Genomic DNA, 17,408 nt, shown 5'->3' on the forward strand with positions numbered 1-17,408 from the left:
GTTAGTGTCACCTCGTTGAAGAGCAGTTCTCTGCGCTGTTGTCTCCTGAGGTCCATCATCTTGACGGCCACCACGCGTCCGCTGTGTTTCTCGCGGGCGATGCACACCACACCCGTGGACCCCTCTCCGATCTTCACGAAGTTCTCCAGATACGAGCGCGGGTCGCCTTTATCCACCACCATCTGCAGCGCGGCCTTGAACTGCTCGTGTGTGACTTTAGGAGGGTCGGGGGGCGGACGGGGCGAGGGGTGTAGCGGCGGTCTGAACGCAGGAGAACAGGTTCCCGGAGGACTGTTGGCCAGAGAGCCGGTGGGAGACGGACGGGGCTGCGACGGGCTGTCCTGTCTGGGGTAGAGGCCTGGGTTCGGGCAGCCCGAGTGCCTCATGAAGGGGTCTGGGCCGCCGGGCCGGTAGCTGATGTTGGGGGAGAGTCCGATGGTGTAGCTGGAGGAGGAGCGGACGGTTTTGTGTGGCCGGCTGCCGCTCATGAGAGGACTGCTGGTGCCGCTGTGCAGATATCCCGGCTGGTGTCTCATGGCTGCGTCGGCCTGAGTCATGGACGAGGGGAACACAACCACACATAGAAGTGAGCTTCTGCTTTAACATGCATTCATCCGACAAACACTTTACAAGTGAATAGGGATGCATTTTGGCTGATACTGATAACCGATAATTCTTTATATTCGAAAGCCGATAACCGATATATTGGCCGATAAATCTAAATCCACATTTTTATACAACTTTTGAGAGCCTGATTACAAAAACACAAGTCTCACCATTAAAATCTATGACCCAAACACACAATTATAATGTTCTTATTATGAATTGATGTGGCCGATATGACAGACTTGCGCTGCACATGTTGCATTTTACTGGATTTTCCTTTTTTAAAGTGATTTCAAGCATTTTTCAAGCATTTTAAAACAATCATGGCGGACAGTGCGAATCTGAAGTGTCTCATCTGAAGGAAATAATACCGGTCAAATTTTCTTATTGGGCCGATAACATTAAAAACAAACATATATCGGCCGATACCGATATGATGGTCGATATATCGTGCATCCATAATCCTTGCTGAATACATTTGTGTGTGTTTTTTTTATATATATATCTTTTGAATTAAATCAGAGCAAATCATCATATTATAATGATATCTGAAGAATCATGTGACACTGACGCCTGGAGTAATGAAGCTGAAAGTTCACATGAATAAATTACATTTGAACACATATTCACATAGAAAACAGTTATTGACGAGGAACACGACCACAAATAGAAGACATCCCATTTCTGCTTTAAACTGCTTTGCTCATTAACATGCATTCATCTGACAAACACTTTACAAAGTGACTAGAGACGCACTGATATACAAATGTTGGCCGATCTGATAACCGATAATTCGTTATATTTGAAAGCCGATAACCGATATATTGGCCGATAAATCTAAATCCAAATTTTTATATTACTTTTGAGAGCCTGATTACAAAAACACAAGTCTCACCATTAAAATCTATGACCCAAACACACAATTATAATAATAATAATAATAATAAGTATTTTATATAGCGCCTTTCTAAAGACTCAAGGTCGCTTTACAATAAATTACAAAAACACATGACATAGAAACATGACATAGAAACATGACATAGAAACTGTGAAGATACATATAGAATCAGGGGTCAGGGAAACAAGTGACAAAAAGATATGTTTTAATGTGGGTTTTGAAGTCATGTAGTGATGAGAGATTACGGATGTGTTGTGGAGTGGAGTTCCAGAGAGTTGGGGCAGTTGCTAGTTTGTGCCGTGGGATCGTCAACAGAGCGGTATCCGAAGATCTAAGTGTGCGAACAGGGGAGTATGTATGGATGAGATCAGAAATATAGTTGGGGGCAAGACCATGGAGTGCTTTAAATGTAATAAGGAGTATCTTGTAATGAATGCGATAGCGAATGGGTAACCAGTGTAGACTGCGTAAAATTGGAGTAATGTGGGAAGATTTCTTTGAGTGAGTGAGGACTCTGGCGGCAGAGTTCTGGATATATTGAATTTTATTTAATGATGAATTGGGTAAGCCATAGAAAAGTGAATTGCAGTAGTCAAGCCGTGAACTGATGAAAGCGTGAACTAGGGTCTCAGCATCACTGATGTTAAGAAAAGGACGTAAGCGTCCAATATTGCGAAGGTGGAAGAAGGCAGACTTAGTGAGCGAGGAGATGTGAGGAAGGAAGGAAAGAGAGGAATCAAAGATTATACCCAGGTTTTTGACAGTGGTGGAAGGTTGAACTAGAACTCCAGCAATATTGACATTTTCAACACAGACACGGGATGTAGTTTGAGGTGAACCAATAAGAAGTAAATCTGTTTTATCTGTGTTAAGTTTGAGAAAATTAGTGGTCATCCAAGCATTTATTTCATCAATACAAGCTGATATGGAAAGCGTTGGGAAAGGTGCATTGCGTTGAGAATGGATGTATAATTGGGTATCATCTGCATAGCAGTGGAAATTGAAGCCATGATGACGGATGATATTACCTAATGGGAGCATGTAGATGATGAAGAGAAGAGGCCCAAGAACAGAGCCCTGAGGAACACCGTGTGGGACAGAGGCAGAAGTGGACTTAGACTGGCGGATGGAGATGTAATGTTGGCGATCGGACAGGAAGGAGGTGAACCAGGATAGGGCAGTTCCGGAAATACCAAGAGCAGAGAGTCGTGAAATGAGAATACTATGAGAGATTGTATCAAATGCAGAGGAAATGTCTAGAAGAATTAGAATACTGGTGGAGCCGGAGTCAGAGGCCACAAGGAGATCATTAACAACCCTAAGAAGTGCAGTCTCAGTGCTGTGGAGGGTGCGAAAACCGGATTGAAAACATTCATAAAGGTTGTTGGATGACAGATGAGTTTGAAGTTGAGCAGCAACAACTTTCTCAAGTAGTTTTGAAAGAAATGGTAGATTAGAAATTGGTCTGTAGTTGACCATGTCAGAGGGGTCGAGGCCAGGTTTCTTTAGGACAGGAGTGACGGCAGCAGTTTTTAGTTCGAGAGGAACAACACCAGTGCTTAGAAGTTGAGAGATGAGAAGTGAAATCAATGGTGAAATAACGGGTGCACATTTTTTAAGAAAAGTAGAAGGAGCAGGATCAAGATGACAGGAAGATGAGTTTGCTTTGTTGATTAGCTCAGAGATATAAGCAGGGGTTGGAGGGGCAAAATCAGTGAGAGTACCAGGTGTAGAAGTGGTGAGGAGGTCATGCGTGAGAACAGTAGAGATCATGGATGGGAAGAGATTATAGATACTATCAGTTCATGTGTTCTTAATGTTCTTATTATGATTTTATATGGCCAATATGACAGACTTGCGCTGCACATATTGCATTTTACTGGATTTTCCTTTTTTTTAAAGTGATTTCAAATCATATTACAAGCATTTTAAAACCCTCATGGCGGACAGTGCGAATCTGAAGTGTCTCAGCTGAAGGAAATCATACCGGTCAAATTTTCTTATTGGGCCGATAACATTAAAAACTAACATATATCGGCCGATACCGATATGGTGGTCGATATACCGTGCATCCATAATCCTTGCTGAATAAAGTTATTATTTTTAAATATCTTTTGAATTAAATCAGAGCAAATCAGCATATTATAATGATTTCTGAAGGATCATGTGACACTGAAGACTGGAGTAATGATGCTGAAAATTCAAAGGAATAAATGACATTTTAACACATATTCACATAGAAAACAGTTACTTTAAATTGTAATAATATTTCAGCTTTTACTGTATTTTTGTATCAAATACTGTAAAGGCAGCCATGGTGAGCATAGAGACACATGGATGAGATGCATATTGATATGAAGGTATTTATTTTTACATTCATTGTTTTGATTAAGTTTTTTTGTTTGTTATTTTGTAGATATTTGTTTTCATTATAATAAAAAAAGGACATTTCTAATTATACACAAACTCATTCACACATCAACAACATTTAATGTTCAACAAATTCAGTAAGTTTTGATTTGTTAGGGTGTTTTTATACATTTTTCATACAAAACAGGCGATTGCATGTTCACCATTTTAATGAGGTAAAGTCTTTAAAAGGAGTATGGAAGCTTGCCACAGAATAACAATATTTGAACGATAAAGAAAAAAAAATGACAGATTTGTGAGATGTAAACTCAGAATTCTAAATGAAAATTCCATGGCGGAAATTGTGACATAATTGATAAAAATACACCGTAACAAATCATGAACACTTGATCCATTAATACTAACACTTTCTTTTCTCTTCTCTTCTACTCTATATCTACAGTGGTCAACATTTGAAGTGGATCAAAACAAGTTCATCAAAGTTGTCCTAAGACAAGAACGGCTATTGTTCAAAATTCATGTATAACTTTGATGAAAGGTTTTGATCCACTTCAAATGTTGACTACTATATATATATATATATAAAAAACATATACTGCGTTAGACTAAAGTGGGAAGGGTCACAGCACTTACATATTGTTGTCCTATTGTTAGTTTACCTATTGCTCTCCTCATTTGTAAGTCGCTTTGCATAAAAGCTATGGAAATTTAACAAAATTCAAATGAAAATTCAAATGATTAAAAGTATAAAATAATAAATCAAAGTTTTAAAACAGCTGCTCAAATGATAAACAAAATGCTCAAATTCGATATGATGAAAATGATCATTTGATTTATCATTTGCCGTTTGGGGATTTGATTGATCATTTTTGATGTCTGTTTGAGCATTTGATTTATGATTTTGAGCATTGAATTATAGATTTAATTATGACAGGTTTATACTGGGTTGATAATGAAAATTAAAAAATAAAATACAAATGAGTTATATTTAGATTTGTGATACAGTTCATGCTTCCCCGAATGAGGAAATTAAATTGCATGTGAGCATTTGATTTATCATGAGCAGTCATTTTGAGATTGAGTTATTATTTAATAATTTGAGCATTTTATGTATCATTTGAGCAGTGGTTTGAAAAAAATTTTAGTTTAATTTTAATTTTGTTAGAAAAAGTATCTGCTAAATGATTCAATGTAAATACGCTTCCATAAAGGAGGCTGTTGGCCACATGCATGTGTACAGGGACGTGCACAGACATTTTGAGGAACAGGGGCTCAAGTGAAATAAAGGGCACTTCTCATAATTACGTATTTTTTTAAACAAAAAAGTATATATATTAACGCAACTCTGACTTCCTTTTTAAAAAACTAATTAAAAAAGTGAATTCATTGTTTAAATACTTTTTGTTTCACAAGCAAAATCACTTTTTAGCTTCACACAACATGTCATGTATGTATTTGTGGTTGTATGGAATACTATTTTATAAAGGTTTAGAGGAAATAAAAAAAGTTAAATTACTCATAAATAAAAAGTTAATTTATAAATATTGTTATTTTTAATGTTAACTTATTTCTACTCAGTTTTATTTATTAATGTACCAGATGCAGTTACATTTTTTAGAGTGTATCCTCCATCGGTTTGCATCTGTAGATTTCTTCTAAATTCACCAATTTAGATTTCTAAATTTCGGGGGAAAGACTCTTGATGTAAGTCATTAACTGGGGACGTTCTGTATGCAAATTAGGCGTCAACTAGTTAAAATGCGCACATTTGCATCTAATTGACAGGGCAATGCAGGTAAATAGGATAAACAAAATAACTAAAGCATATCATCTGGTGGTGATATATGCTTATTTTATTACTAACTTATTTTATTACATGGCTTGGTTGAATTCCAATGTAGAATGCGGTCTGTTATTTCTTGATAACACACCGCTGTGCGGAGAATAACTGACCGTTGCCATGAAAAACAGAGCGTTGCTATGGACTCACGGGATTCTAACCGTAGAGACGGACGGAGCGTACTATTTTCTTTAGCGGAAGCAATACAATGGGGTTTAAATCAATAAACTCCCTTTTAAATCAATATTTTGTGTCAAATTATTTATTTATTTCAATAAATATATGTTTGACAGGGAATCTGTGTGCAAACAGGAATATATATTATTTTTCAAAAATGAAAAAAAAAGCACCCCAGAAAAAAGGGCACTTTCTCTCCAGGAATAAAAAGGCCAGTGCCCGGTTGCATAAAGCACCTTAAGTGAAATTTTCCCTTAAGTTCGCCCTTATGTTTCTCTTAAACCTAAGGGTGTTGCAGAAAAATACCCTTGAGTGTTACTTAACTGTTTGTTTTAAGTGAAACGTCATAAACACTTAGAATTTCCCTTAAATGCTGTTTTTTCACTTAAGTGATCCCTTAAAAAGCGTTAAGTGTTGCATAAAACCCCTTAACGGGCATTTCCCTAAGTATAACTTAAGGTTTGGAAATCGTAACCTTAAGAGTAACGCGGACAAAAAATAAGACGACATGGCTGAATTTATGGAACCAGCTGAAGATAATTATGTGCCAAGAATCATTTTTAGGGATAGGGAGAACCCTATTGTTGCATGAATACCGTTTTGATCGACGTGCAATATTTGACATCACTAACAAACTAGACGGCAACCTTGACCGTGTCACACATCGCAACCACTCTTTACCTGCGGTGTTACAACTGCTTATAGCACTGCGTTTTTTTGCAACTGGGAGTTTTCAGACGATAGTGGGAGATGTTTTCCACGTTCATAAGTCGTCTGTCAGCAGAGTGGTTCACCGGGTTGCAGGGGCTCTTTCCCGCTTGTGTTAGTGTTTTGCGTATCTATGGCAACAACAGACTTTTATAACGTGAATCCAGGATCGCTGTCGTGAAACACTTAAATGTTTCCCTTACCTAAGAGAATCGTTTAAGAGATTATATGCAACACCCTTAAGTTATTCTCTTAGGTAAGGGGAAATCGCCCCTTAAGTGTCAAAAACTTAAGTGGAAAAACTTAAGGTGCTTTATGCAACCGGGCACAGGTGCTCAAGCCCCCTTTTATGTCTGTGTGTGCACGTGCCTGCATGTGTGTTTACCTTCAGGTCATACGAGGAGTAGGGTCTCCCAGGGCTGTTCTGCGGGTGCACCAGCAGTCTGTTAGCGCTCCTCATGTCCGGCGTGAGGCTGTCTCCGTGCGGATGCTGCATGGGCATCGTGGGGCTGTAGAAGCAGGTGATGGGCCTGTGGTTGTGTGCGAACACGATGGGAAACTCTCGTCTCATCATGAGCCTCTCAGTGGGGCTCCCGAGATCTCCGCCGAGATACATGGATCGGGGCGGCGGAGGGACGGGGAACGGGGGCGGTGGAGGTGCAGGGAGGGTGGGATGGGGTGGAGCCCCTTCCAGAATGCTCATGCTAACCTCATAAGTGGATTTGGCCCTGGGGAGGACGCCGTTGGGCTGAAGCGTGACGCTCTTCTTCAGGCCCAGGTACGGCGTGCCGCTCTCGCTGTGGATGTTTCGTGACTTGTCGCCCCAGTGCGATTCGGCCTCGTCCAGTCCTTCATACTGATAGGCGTCGGCCTCGTTCACCTCGCCCAGGCGGCCGAGCGACTGCGCTCTCTTGCGCGCCGACGGGCTGCTCTTGCGCAGGGAGTTGGAGCTGGTGACGGACAGCCGGCTCATGTCGGACAGCATGGCTGAGATGTAGTCTCCGTGGCCGATCATAGTGCCTCGCACGATGGTCTGGGGAAGAGGAGAGGCGCTGTATGATTAATGCGAAGTGAAACGCGGCGCTATTTAAAGAGCGTGTGAATTCACCTGGGTGCGGATGAACTCAAAATCACACTTTCCTCTGAGGAGCCTATTTCTGTGTTTGAGAAACACTGAGTGACTCGTCTGAGGAGTTCTGTTCTTGCTGATAAAGACCAAAGCAAAGAGCCTGTTTTGTTCATTTTGGATGATTTTGTCTTCATTTATGGATGATATGAATGCATATCTGCTTATTAGTATATGAAAAGTTACTTTTAAAGTCCCCCTGTGGTGAAAATCAAGCTTTTAATGTTGTTTATGTGTCTATGTGGTGTTTTTAATCTGCTTTAACACACACCATGTGTTTAATAAGTGGTAAGTGGACAGCATTGCTAAGTATTTTCTGCTTAAAACTGCAGTGAACCAAAGACAGTCTCAAAAACACGGTGTGAAATCGCTGGTGTTTCTGACGTCACACACTACCTTGTAACCAATCAGATCAACGTGTGATCGTCAACCAGTGGATCTCTGAGTGAGTGAGTGGAGGCGGGGCTCATTTGCATATTCATAGAGCCACACATAATAAATGAGGCGAGGGTGTCGAGTTACATTCAAGATATTTTAAGGAACGGGAAAAAAAAATTCAAGAAAAAAACGTTTATAACGTTTATATAAAACGTTTAAAAAACACAACAATATTGTGTTACTCCCTAAAAAGTAACTAATTTGGATACTTTTTTTTATGGAAAGCACTGTTACGTTATTTTATTATTACTTTTTCTCACCTGGGCTGGGCTTGCTTGTTTGTTTTTTAATCAGAATCATAAGCAGAATGAGCTTTATTGCTAAGTATGCAAGAGGTTTATTTTATACACACAAGGAATTTGTCTTGGTGACAGAAGCTTCCAGTGCACAGACAGAATAACAGCGACAACACACAGATAATACAAATAAATGTATATAAAAATACACAAAATTCAAAATAGACAATGTACAGGTATGTTATATACAGATGCATGGGGATGTGAATGGTAAATATAAGCATAAATAGTGTTGTGTATTGCACATGATTATTGCCCAGTGGGGCATTTAACTGTTCATGAGGTAGATGGCCTGAGGAAAGAAACTCTTCTTCTTCTATTTTTGGCAAATGAAAAGGTCCTTTCACACCTAAAGTGAAATGAATACGCCTCAAGCTGAAGGAAATGCAGATCCACACCTGTACAGTAGAGGGCGCCGCTCAAACAAACCTGGCAGCTTCTGCCACTCTGGATCACAGAAGAATAGCACACAGGAGAAGCACATCAAACACACACTTCATGTCATTTTTGCTTATTCATATGCTTCAATTGGATCATCAATGTCAGCAGCACAGACACAGGTAAATAAAGTGAGATTAAATACATAAAGTATATTTGTGTTATTTAATTACTGCAGGTTTGCGTCATATTCTGAGTTTGCATCTCACTGTTTTGAGGAATACTAAATCTGTTTTTGTGTAAGTGAGATGAGTAAATTTTCACATTTAGGGCATGTTTACATGACAACGATACGCACATGTGGTCAAGAGAGCTGTCAGTCAATAAATAGGAAAACAAAGTAATTTGCGTTACTTATTTAAAAAAAGTAACTTGGATATTTTGATGTAGGCCTAAATTCAAAAGTAATGTTGTATTACTTTACTACTTCCTTGAAGAGGTAATCTGATTACGTAACTCGCGTGTTAGCCCCAACGCTGGCTTTGTTGATGTTTTATTCCCATTGTAATAAAAAAAGAAAGAGCTGCAAAAATGTCATTTCTAAATGATGGACAGATTTTTTCCTTGAAAATAAAGACCAAAGCAAAGTTAAAACATTTTAAAGCTGTGACGAATGTGAACAGCAAAAAAATGTAAAAGGAAAAACACAAATTATATCCATTTGTCTGTCCAGTTTGCAAAAAAAATGCCATTTTTGCAGCTCACTTTTTTATTATAATGAAAAAAAATGAATAACAAAACAAAAACACTTTATAACAAAGGCACTGCTTCCTAACAATGACCCAATAAATCATATACTGAGGACAGTCACAGCGAGCGCACACATATTTCTTAGAAAAGTCATGACATTCAAGTGTGTGTATTTCATATTTGCAGTATTTACTGACAGCTGTCGTGTGCTTTATTCACAGAGGTTTTGACAGAAGTGACACGAGCTCAGGGCACATGTTCAACAACAGGCGGAGAGAGAGAAGAGAAAGGACAACTGGCGGCTAACAACGTCCACAAATGAAGGTGCGGAGCCCATTTTGATAACATGAGCTTCCTATTTAGTATTTTTGTCTTGTTTTCCAGTACAAATATCTAAACATAAAGATATCTAGTTTTGTCATGTTTGTTTTCTGAAAAATTTACCCAAATGGGAAAACATATTTTTTTTTACCCCATTGGCCCCATATTTGTTTTCACTTCATTTTGGTGCATTTTTGCAGAAAACGAGTTAATATCTTAAAGTCCCGCTGTAGTCAATCATTTTATCCCTTAAAACTCATCTTTGATCACCAAAATTACATATTTAAATTAGGGCTGGGACAACGCGTCGACGTCATCGATGACGTCGACGCAAAAAATACGTCGACGCAAAATATGCACGTCGATTCGTCAGACCCAAAACAAAAATGGCGGCGTCGGAGAGTAGTAGCAACACCACTCGCTCCTCAGACTTTCAGAAGTGCAAGGCGGCACGCACTCGTTCCTCTAAAGTGTGGGAATTCTTTAATTAAAAAGGAAACAATTCCCTGATATGTCGTCTTTGCAAAATGGAGATGGCCTTCCATTCTAGCACCACGGCAGAGAGAGAGGCGCGGGCGCGATCGAAAAGTCTGAGAGTGTTTGATTATGTGTGTGTGTGTGTGTCTGTGTGTGTGTGTGAGAGAGAGAGGCGCGATCGCAAAGTCGCAGAGTGTTTGATTATATTTGTGTACGCGTGTGTGTGTGAGAGAGAGAGAGGCGCGATCGAAAAGTCGCAGAGTGTTTGATTATGTGTGTGTGTGTGTGTGAGAGAGAGAGAGAGGCGCGATCGCAAAGTCGCAGAGTGTTTAATTATGTGTGTGTGTGTGTGAGTGTGAGGCGCGATCGAACAGTGGAAACAAAAACATACTCCGTCATTTTGTTTACAGGACATCATTCAAACTGCAAAGTGTTTAAGTTGTTCTGTTAATTCAAATTTTAAGGAAAACGAATATATTAATCTGAAATCTTTATATTACACACATAGGATTTGATTAGCCTACTTGTTGATATTTAATCAAGGTTTTATTGAATGCTACCTCTGACTAAGAAATGCATGCACTTGTACAATGTTTTATTTTGGAATTTTAAGAGCAATAAACATATAGGCTATTGCAATGTTAAGGAATTCATGTTTTTTTTCATTCAGACATGTAAATCAACATGTATAAATTGCTATTATAGTCAATTAATGGGCAGATAATCGATAATCGAATCGGACTGGGGAAAATAATCGTTAGATTAATCGATGCATCGGGAAAAATAATCGCTAGATTAATCGTTTAAAAAATAATCGTTTATCCCAGCCCTAATTTAAATGTTTGTTTTTTTACCAGGGGAAAAAAAGTCATGCCTTGAAATAGCTTGAATGTAACTCGTGCCTCATTTAGTATGCGTGTTTCTATGAATATGCATATGAGCCCCGCCTCCACTCACTCAGCTCAGAGATCCACTGGTTGACGATCACACGTTGATCTGATTGGTTACAAGGTAGTGTGTGACGTCAGAAACACCAGCGATTTCAAACCGTGTTTTTGAGACTGTCTTTGGTTCACTGCAGTTTTAAGGAGAAAATACTCAGCAATGCTGTCCACTTATGAACTTACACATGGTGTGTGTTAAAGCAGATTAATAACACCACATACACACATAAACTACATTAAAAGCTGGATTTACACCACAGGGAGACTTTTAAGTAATTTTGCTTTTCAACTAAAGGTATTTTGGTTTAAAGGAACACTCCACTTTTTTGGGGGAAATAGGCTCATTCTCCATCTCCCCGAGAGTTAAACAGTTTTACCGTTTTCGAATCCATTCAGCCGATCTCCGGGTCTGGCGGTAGCACTTTTAGCATAGCTTAGCATAGATAATTGAATCTGATTAGACCGTTAGCATCTCTCTCAAAAAAATTACCAAAGAGTTTCGATATTTTTCCTATTTAAAACTTGTCTCTTCTGTAGTTACATCGTGTACTAAGACCGATGGAAAATGAAAAGTTGTGATTTTCTAGACCAATATGACTAGGAACTATCCTCTCATTCCTGCGTAATAATGCCGTACCAGCAGCGCAATGATATTACACACTTAGTGCCGCTCACACTGGAAGTTACCGAGCTGGGGACTATTTTCAGGCGCTGTGTAATATCATTGCACTGCTTTAATCCTTTAATACTTTGAAGATTTCTAAGCTATGGCTCCAGATTGTGACTAAAATTATCGCAAATGCAACTAAAAATGTGATTTTGTACTACTTCATATAGACATCATCATCATCGCCATCTTGATTTGTTTGAAAGTGACGTTTCGTGCACTCATGACAATGATGAATGTCTGATTCCCAATGAACCAGTTTTCTTTATTGAGTCAGTCAGAATGATTCACGAAACAGCCTCAAACTCACTTGTGCTTTAGCGCAGTTGTTCCCAACCTTTTTTTGTCTGAGACCCCCTTTTCCCCAAGACAATATTTTAGGGCCCCTAAATAATATCATTGCGCCGCTGGTACGGCAGCAGTTCCTTGATTATTACGCACGAATGAGAGTTTAGTTCCTAGTCATATTGGTCTAGAAAATCACAACTTTTCATTTTCTGTCGGTCTTAGTACATGATGTAACTACAGAAGAGTCAAGTTATAAATGGGTAAAATATCAAAACTCTTTGGTCATTTTTTTGAGAGAGATGCTAACGGTCTAATCAGATTCAATTATCTATGCTAAGCTATGCTAAAAGTGCTACCGCCAGACCCGGAGATCGGCTGAATGGATGCGAAAACGGTAAAACTGTGTAACTCTACACTGTAAAAAAAATATTTTCATGATTTTGTTATCACAACTTTTTATCTTTTGTCAAATCAACTTGATAACTAATGTAGTGAAGATAACATACTATTTTGAGTTTCTGTTTATTAAACCATTCTTCTTCATTGTATTAACTCAAATTTTTAATTACAACAAACTCAAAATTTTAAGGCAACAAGGTAACTTGCTTTTTAAAGTTAACAACTTGCATTTTTTTTTCAGTGCAGGGGAGATGGAAAATCTCTTTTTCCCAAAAAAATAGGAGTGTTCCTTTAAGAATGTTTGAAAATCATTCATTCAAAATGCATTTTATTTCACCATCAAACACTCTGAGATCACATTCATGAAGTAACTCAGAGCAAGTTGCTTTCTATGAAGGCATATTTTGATGATGTTCGAGAGCTCTGCTCTTTTGCTCGTGGTTGCAGTTTTTACGCCCGAGTCTCGCTGTGGTGGCGGCCGCATGCATCATTATTAATTGCCAGCGTGAGGTAATAAATCTTGTCTCCCTCCGAGGATTCAGCGCTCTGGACCGGTGTTCACAGCAGGGCTGTTAGTTGAGGCCTGTGATAGAGAAGAAGCCGGTGTGACAGAGGAGAAAACATGTGTCTCTGAGCGCCGGTACCTTCCCTCGAGGGGAAACACAAGATTAAGACCTGCATTCTCTACTTAAATTCAAGCCTCGTCCCAATTGAAAAAAGCCAAAACTGGAACCAGTGGAGATGCTTTGCTGACAGATTGAGGAGGGTGTTGAGATTAATAATCATACATTTACAGGTCATGGGCATAAAAACTGTTAAAAACCCTTTTATTGGCATTGCACAGCCATTACATATTTAAAACAGTACTAAACCTAAACTAATCTTGACAAACTATATATCATTTGAAAGCTTACAGTCTCTAGTTTTCATTTTTGGTGACTGATTTTCAAAATAAATGACAGAGGAGCCGTAATTTATCAATTTGCAACAAGAATATGTTCATACTCCTGAGGCGTGTTTAGACCTTTATTTTGAAATAGTGATGAACATGAAAAATCATGAAAGAATGGTAGAAACCTCAGTTTGTTTTCATGCCAAGAGTTCAAATGATAGCATCCGTTCAATTATTTTAGAAAAAAAGGTCTGAAAATGTTTTAAATATAAAGAAAACAATAATAGATTCAGCATTAGTGATGTGCAGCGAGCTATAATGCACATACGTGATCTTTTGTGTTTCTTAGAGGTTGAATTCATTTAAAAATCTGCCAAACTTCCAACACTACTTCTGAATAGGATGTCTACTTCCTAAATTGTATAAAAATTGTAAAAATAATGGTTCAGACTCAAACAACATATGGAAATGGAGGCGCCCTTATAGGGACGTCCCGCGTGACGTCACGCCATTTGGAGCAGCCATCTTGACGGAATAGAAAATGCTAAACCGCCGGTGATATACAGCTCGTCGCGAAATATTCCTATCATGCCCGAGCGATGCTGTGCAGTTGGATGCGATCAGATACGTGATCATACAAAAGGAATATCTTTGTACCGTATCCCAAAATAAATAAAACGGAGAAACAAGTGGTTGGTGGCAATAAACAGGTGATTTTGTTTTGCGTTTTCTCCTGTAAACTCAGTTTAAAAATGATTACAGGTAACGTCACTATAATTTGGTGATAAAAATACATTGACCAACTTGGTAATGATTGAAAATTCCTTTCCCGCTGGCGTCCAAATAAAAGAGTTGCTGACCCATCCGCACTCGTGATACCGATAGCCTGCTAACGTTAAGCTTTTGTATGCTTTTGATGAAGCTCCGGTGTAATGTTAGCGTGATGGGAAGTGAATAAGGTAGCTGTAAATGTCACCGAACTCAATGTTAGGAAGTTTTTCTACACATTTAATGCCTGTAAAAAGAACTTGTGCTTCATGTGGATCTATGATTCCTAATTCCTTTATCTTCCTCTTGTATCTTTTTGTGATGCTAATAATGCGATGACATGACGTGAAGAGTTAACGTTAGGTGACGGCCGCTGCGCTAATAATAGTGGTGGGGGAAAAAATAGATTCTGTTCAATATCGAGATATTTTGCGCACGCAATTATATCAATACTGTAGTGCAAAGTATTGCAATATTTAGGCTAATTATAAAATAATTATATTATTAGTATAATAATAATGATATATATTACACACCCCTATCAATAGTTCCATTGCCACTGAGTAGCTGACGGATGTATTCCGTCAAAATGGCTGACACGCGGCTAGGGGTCACGTGACTGGGAGATCCCTATATGGGCAGTAATGTCCACTAGTGGAGAAGTGTGGTACTGCGCCCAAACTAAATCTCACTGAACGCTCTTTTTCTGAGATATCAACCTAACATTTGAAACATACGGAAGAGGATTAGGGCCAAGCAATAATAAAAAAATAAAACCATCTCGAGATTAAAGTCATTATAATGCAAGATTAAACTCGTAAAATTTTAGAGAAAAAAAGTCGAAATACAATACCTGTGTCCGCTGTGTTGTGTGTTTACCTGTGTACCTGTGCTCGTACGATGTGTATGACGTCATTTACATTTTAAAAGACTTTTTAAAGCAAATAAGTGACTCTAAAAAATATAACACCAGCAATGTGTAATTTCTTTGCATCTCCTTTCGAATACAACATTCAAATTACTAGACAAAAAATGATATCCTGAGAAAAGTGGATTTTGAGGGGTACAGCTCCATAGACCTCCATTCATTCTGCACTCGTCCTGTGAGCGCCCTCATGTGGAGCCAGAGTGGAACTGCAACCAGTCAGAAGCCGGAAGTTTACTGGGAGTGGCAGTTCTCCCCTTATTAGACCATCTCTGGTTCTACACATCTGTCTGCTCAGGCTCTTAATGTTTTCCTATGCAATGCAGTTGCTGAGGAGATACGGATGGTTTTCCAATCAAATGAAAGTGAACTGAAATGGTCTATCATGGCATTGTGGGATATTTCTCAACATCCGAGATGTAATTCTGACCTTCTTTGGTTTGAGCTCCACCGGTGTTATCCTGGACGGGTCCACCATGGGTTTGGGTCTCCGGAGGTTTTCTATTAAACTCTGCCATTGTGTGGGAAGGCCGACGAAGACCCCTCGCTTGGCGTCGAAAGACGTATGAACACGATGCTCGAAGTTCTTCGGTGCCGAAATCTCCGGCCTCTTCTTCTTCTTTTTGCGAAACATTGTCAGATACTACAGCAGAGACCTTTCAAAACACAGAAATATGAAAGAAACATAAAACAAATTAGTTAACACTAGAGCTGCGCTATTCTGGAGACATAAAAAAAAAATAGAGATCATGATTCTGAACAGACAACTAAACACATCATTTACTAGAGGTTTTGACAAAATATAGAATTATTTTGAATGGTGAATGATTCAATAACTCACTCATTAATACTTCACTTGTTTCATTACTGTATGAATCAGTGTTTTTGAACGAATCTCTTGAATGAACGATTCAATGACTCACTTATAAATACTTCAATTGTTTCATTACTGGATGAATCAGCGTTTTTTGAACGAATATCTTGAATGAACGATTCAATGACTCACTCATAAATACTTCACTTGTTTCATTACTGGATGAATCAGCGTTTTTTAATGAATCTCTTTAATCAATGATTCAATGAAAAACACATTTTTAACATTCTCTTGTCGCCGCCTACTGGTGTAACGATGTAATTGATACAATCTTTATTCAAGTCAAGTTACTTTTAAAAGTTGATTTATAATTATAATACATTATAATACTTCTATTCGTTGTTACACAGAAAATATGATGCATATCTTTACAAATTGATATTTTAAAATGAATATAGATGCAAATCACTACATTATTATATCCTTTATAGAAGTGTGTATCCAGACTCTAAAGAAAACACTGTGGTGATACCATGAGTACTTTATTGCATAATTTTTTATATACATGTTTTTGAATGATTACTATATTAATTTATGATTACTTCAAATAATACAATACTACTAACCATCATACAAATATCTATTGAAAGTGAAATGTGTTGTTTTTCAATCATCCTAAAGAATATGCTTTCATGCATTTCTATTTTTGTTCCTTTTGTTGCATGAAAGGCGAAGCTGGCCGAAATGTGTTGCATTGCCTTAAAGCAAAAGAAATATCAAGTCATCTTTGTTCTTAAAATAGAAAGTCCAACACAGACATATCTACACTGATTCACTGTCAGCACTTTAATCAGCAAAGAGGACATTCTGACATGCACATCTTCTGTTGTCTGCTCCTGTACATCGAAGGCTTTTGTGCTTGAGAACACGCTATCGGCAGCCGTGTGTGTGTGTGTGTGTGTGTGTGTGTGTGTGCTCGCTTCTGAAATGAAGTATATCTCCTCAATTAGGGCTTACTCATTCTGCCTGCCCTTTAGATGACAGACAGGGAACGCTGAAGGCCTCTGGCCCGTGCCTTTGGGTTCAAAGAGCATTAACTTGATAAAAGAACAGAAAGAAGCTGAACTCCCATCACACTGAGTGACCGCTCTCTCTCCCTCTCTCTCTCTCTCTCTCGCTCTCCCTCTCTCTCTCTCTCTCTCTCACTCTCTCTCTCTCTCTCTCTCTCTCTCTCTCTCTCTCTCTATCACACTCTCTCTATCACCCTCTCTCTCTCTCTCTCTCTCTCTCTCTATCACACTCTCTCTATCACCCTCTCTCTCTCTC

At 38.7% G+C, this 17,408-nt stretch overlaps 1 protein-coding gene across 1 annotated transcript in view; it reads right to left on the reverse strand.

The window, feature by feature from the left end:
* pak6 (p21 (RAC1) activated kinase 6) overlaps positions 1–17,408 on the reverse strand; it is a 47,778-nt gene that overhangs the window by 9,151 nt on the left and 21,219 nt on the right. Inside the window, exons 2-4 of the mRNA XM_079634044.1 lie at positions 15,699–15,924; positions 6,985–7,632; positions 12–548 (exon numbers count right to left, since the gene is read on the reverse strand). Of these exons, the coding sequence (XP_079490170.1) occupies positions 12–548; positions 6,985–7,632; positions 15,699–15,902 (1,389 nt within the window). The 5' untranslated portion in view covers positions 15,903–15,924. The remainder of the gene's footprint in view (positions 1–11; positions 549–6,984; positions 7,633–15,698; positions 15,925–17,408) is intronic.

The sequence above is a fragment of the Phoxinus phoxinus genome, assembly GCF_949152265.1.
Source record: "Phoxinus phoxinus genome assembly, chromosome: 13".
In the NCBI taxonomy this organism is placed as follows: Eukaryota; Metazoa; Chordata; class Actinopteri; order Cypriniformes; family Leuciscidae; genus Phoxinus; species Phoxinus phoxinus.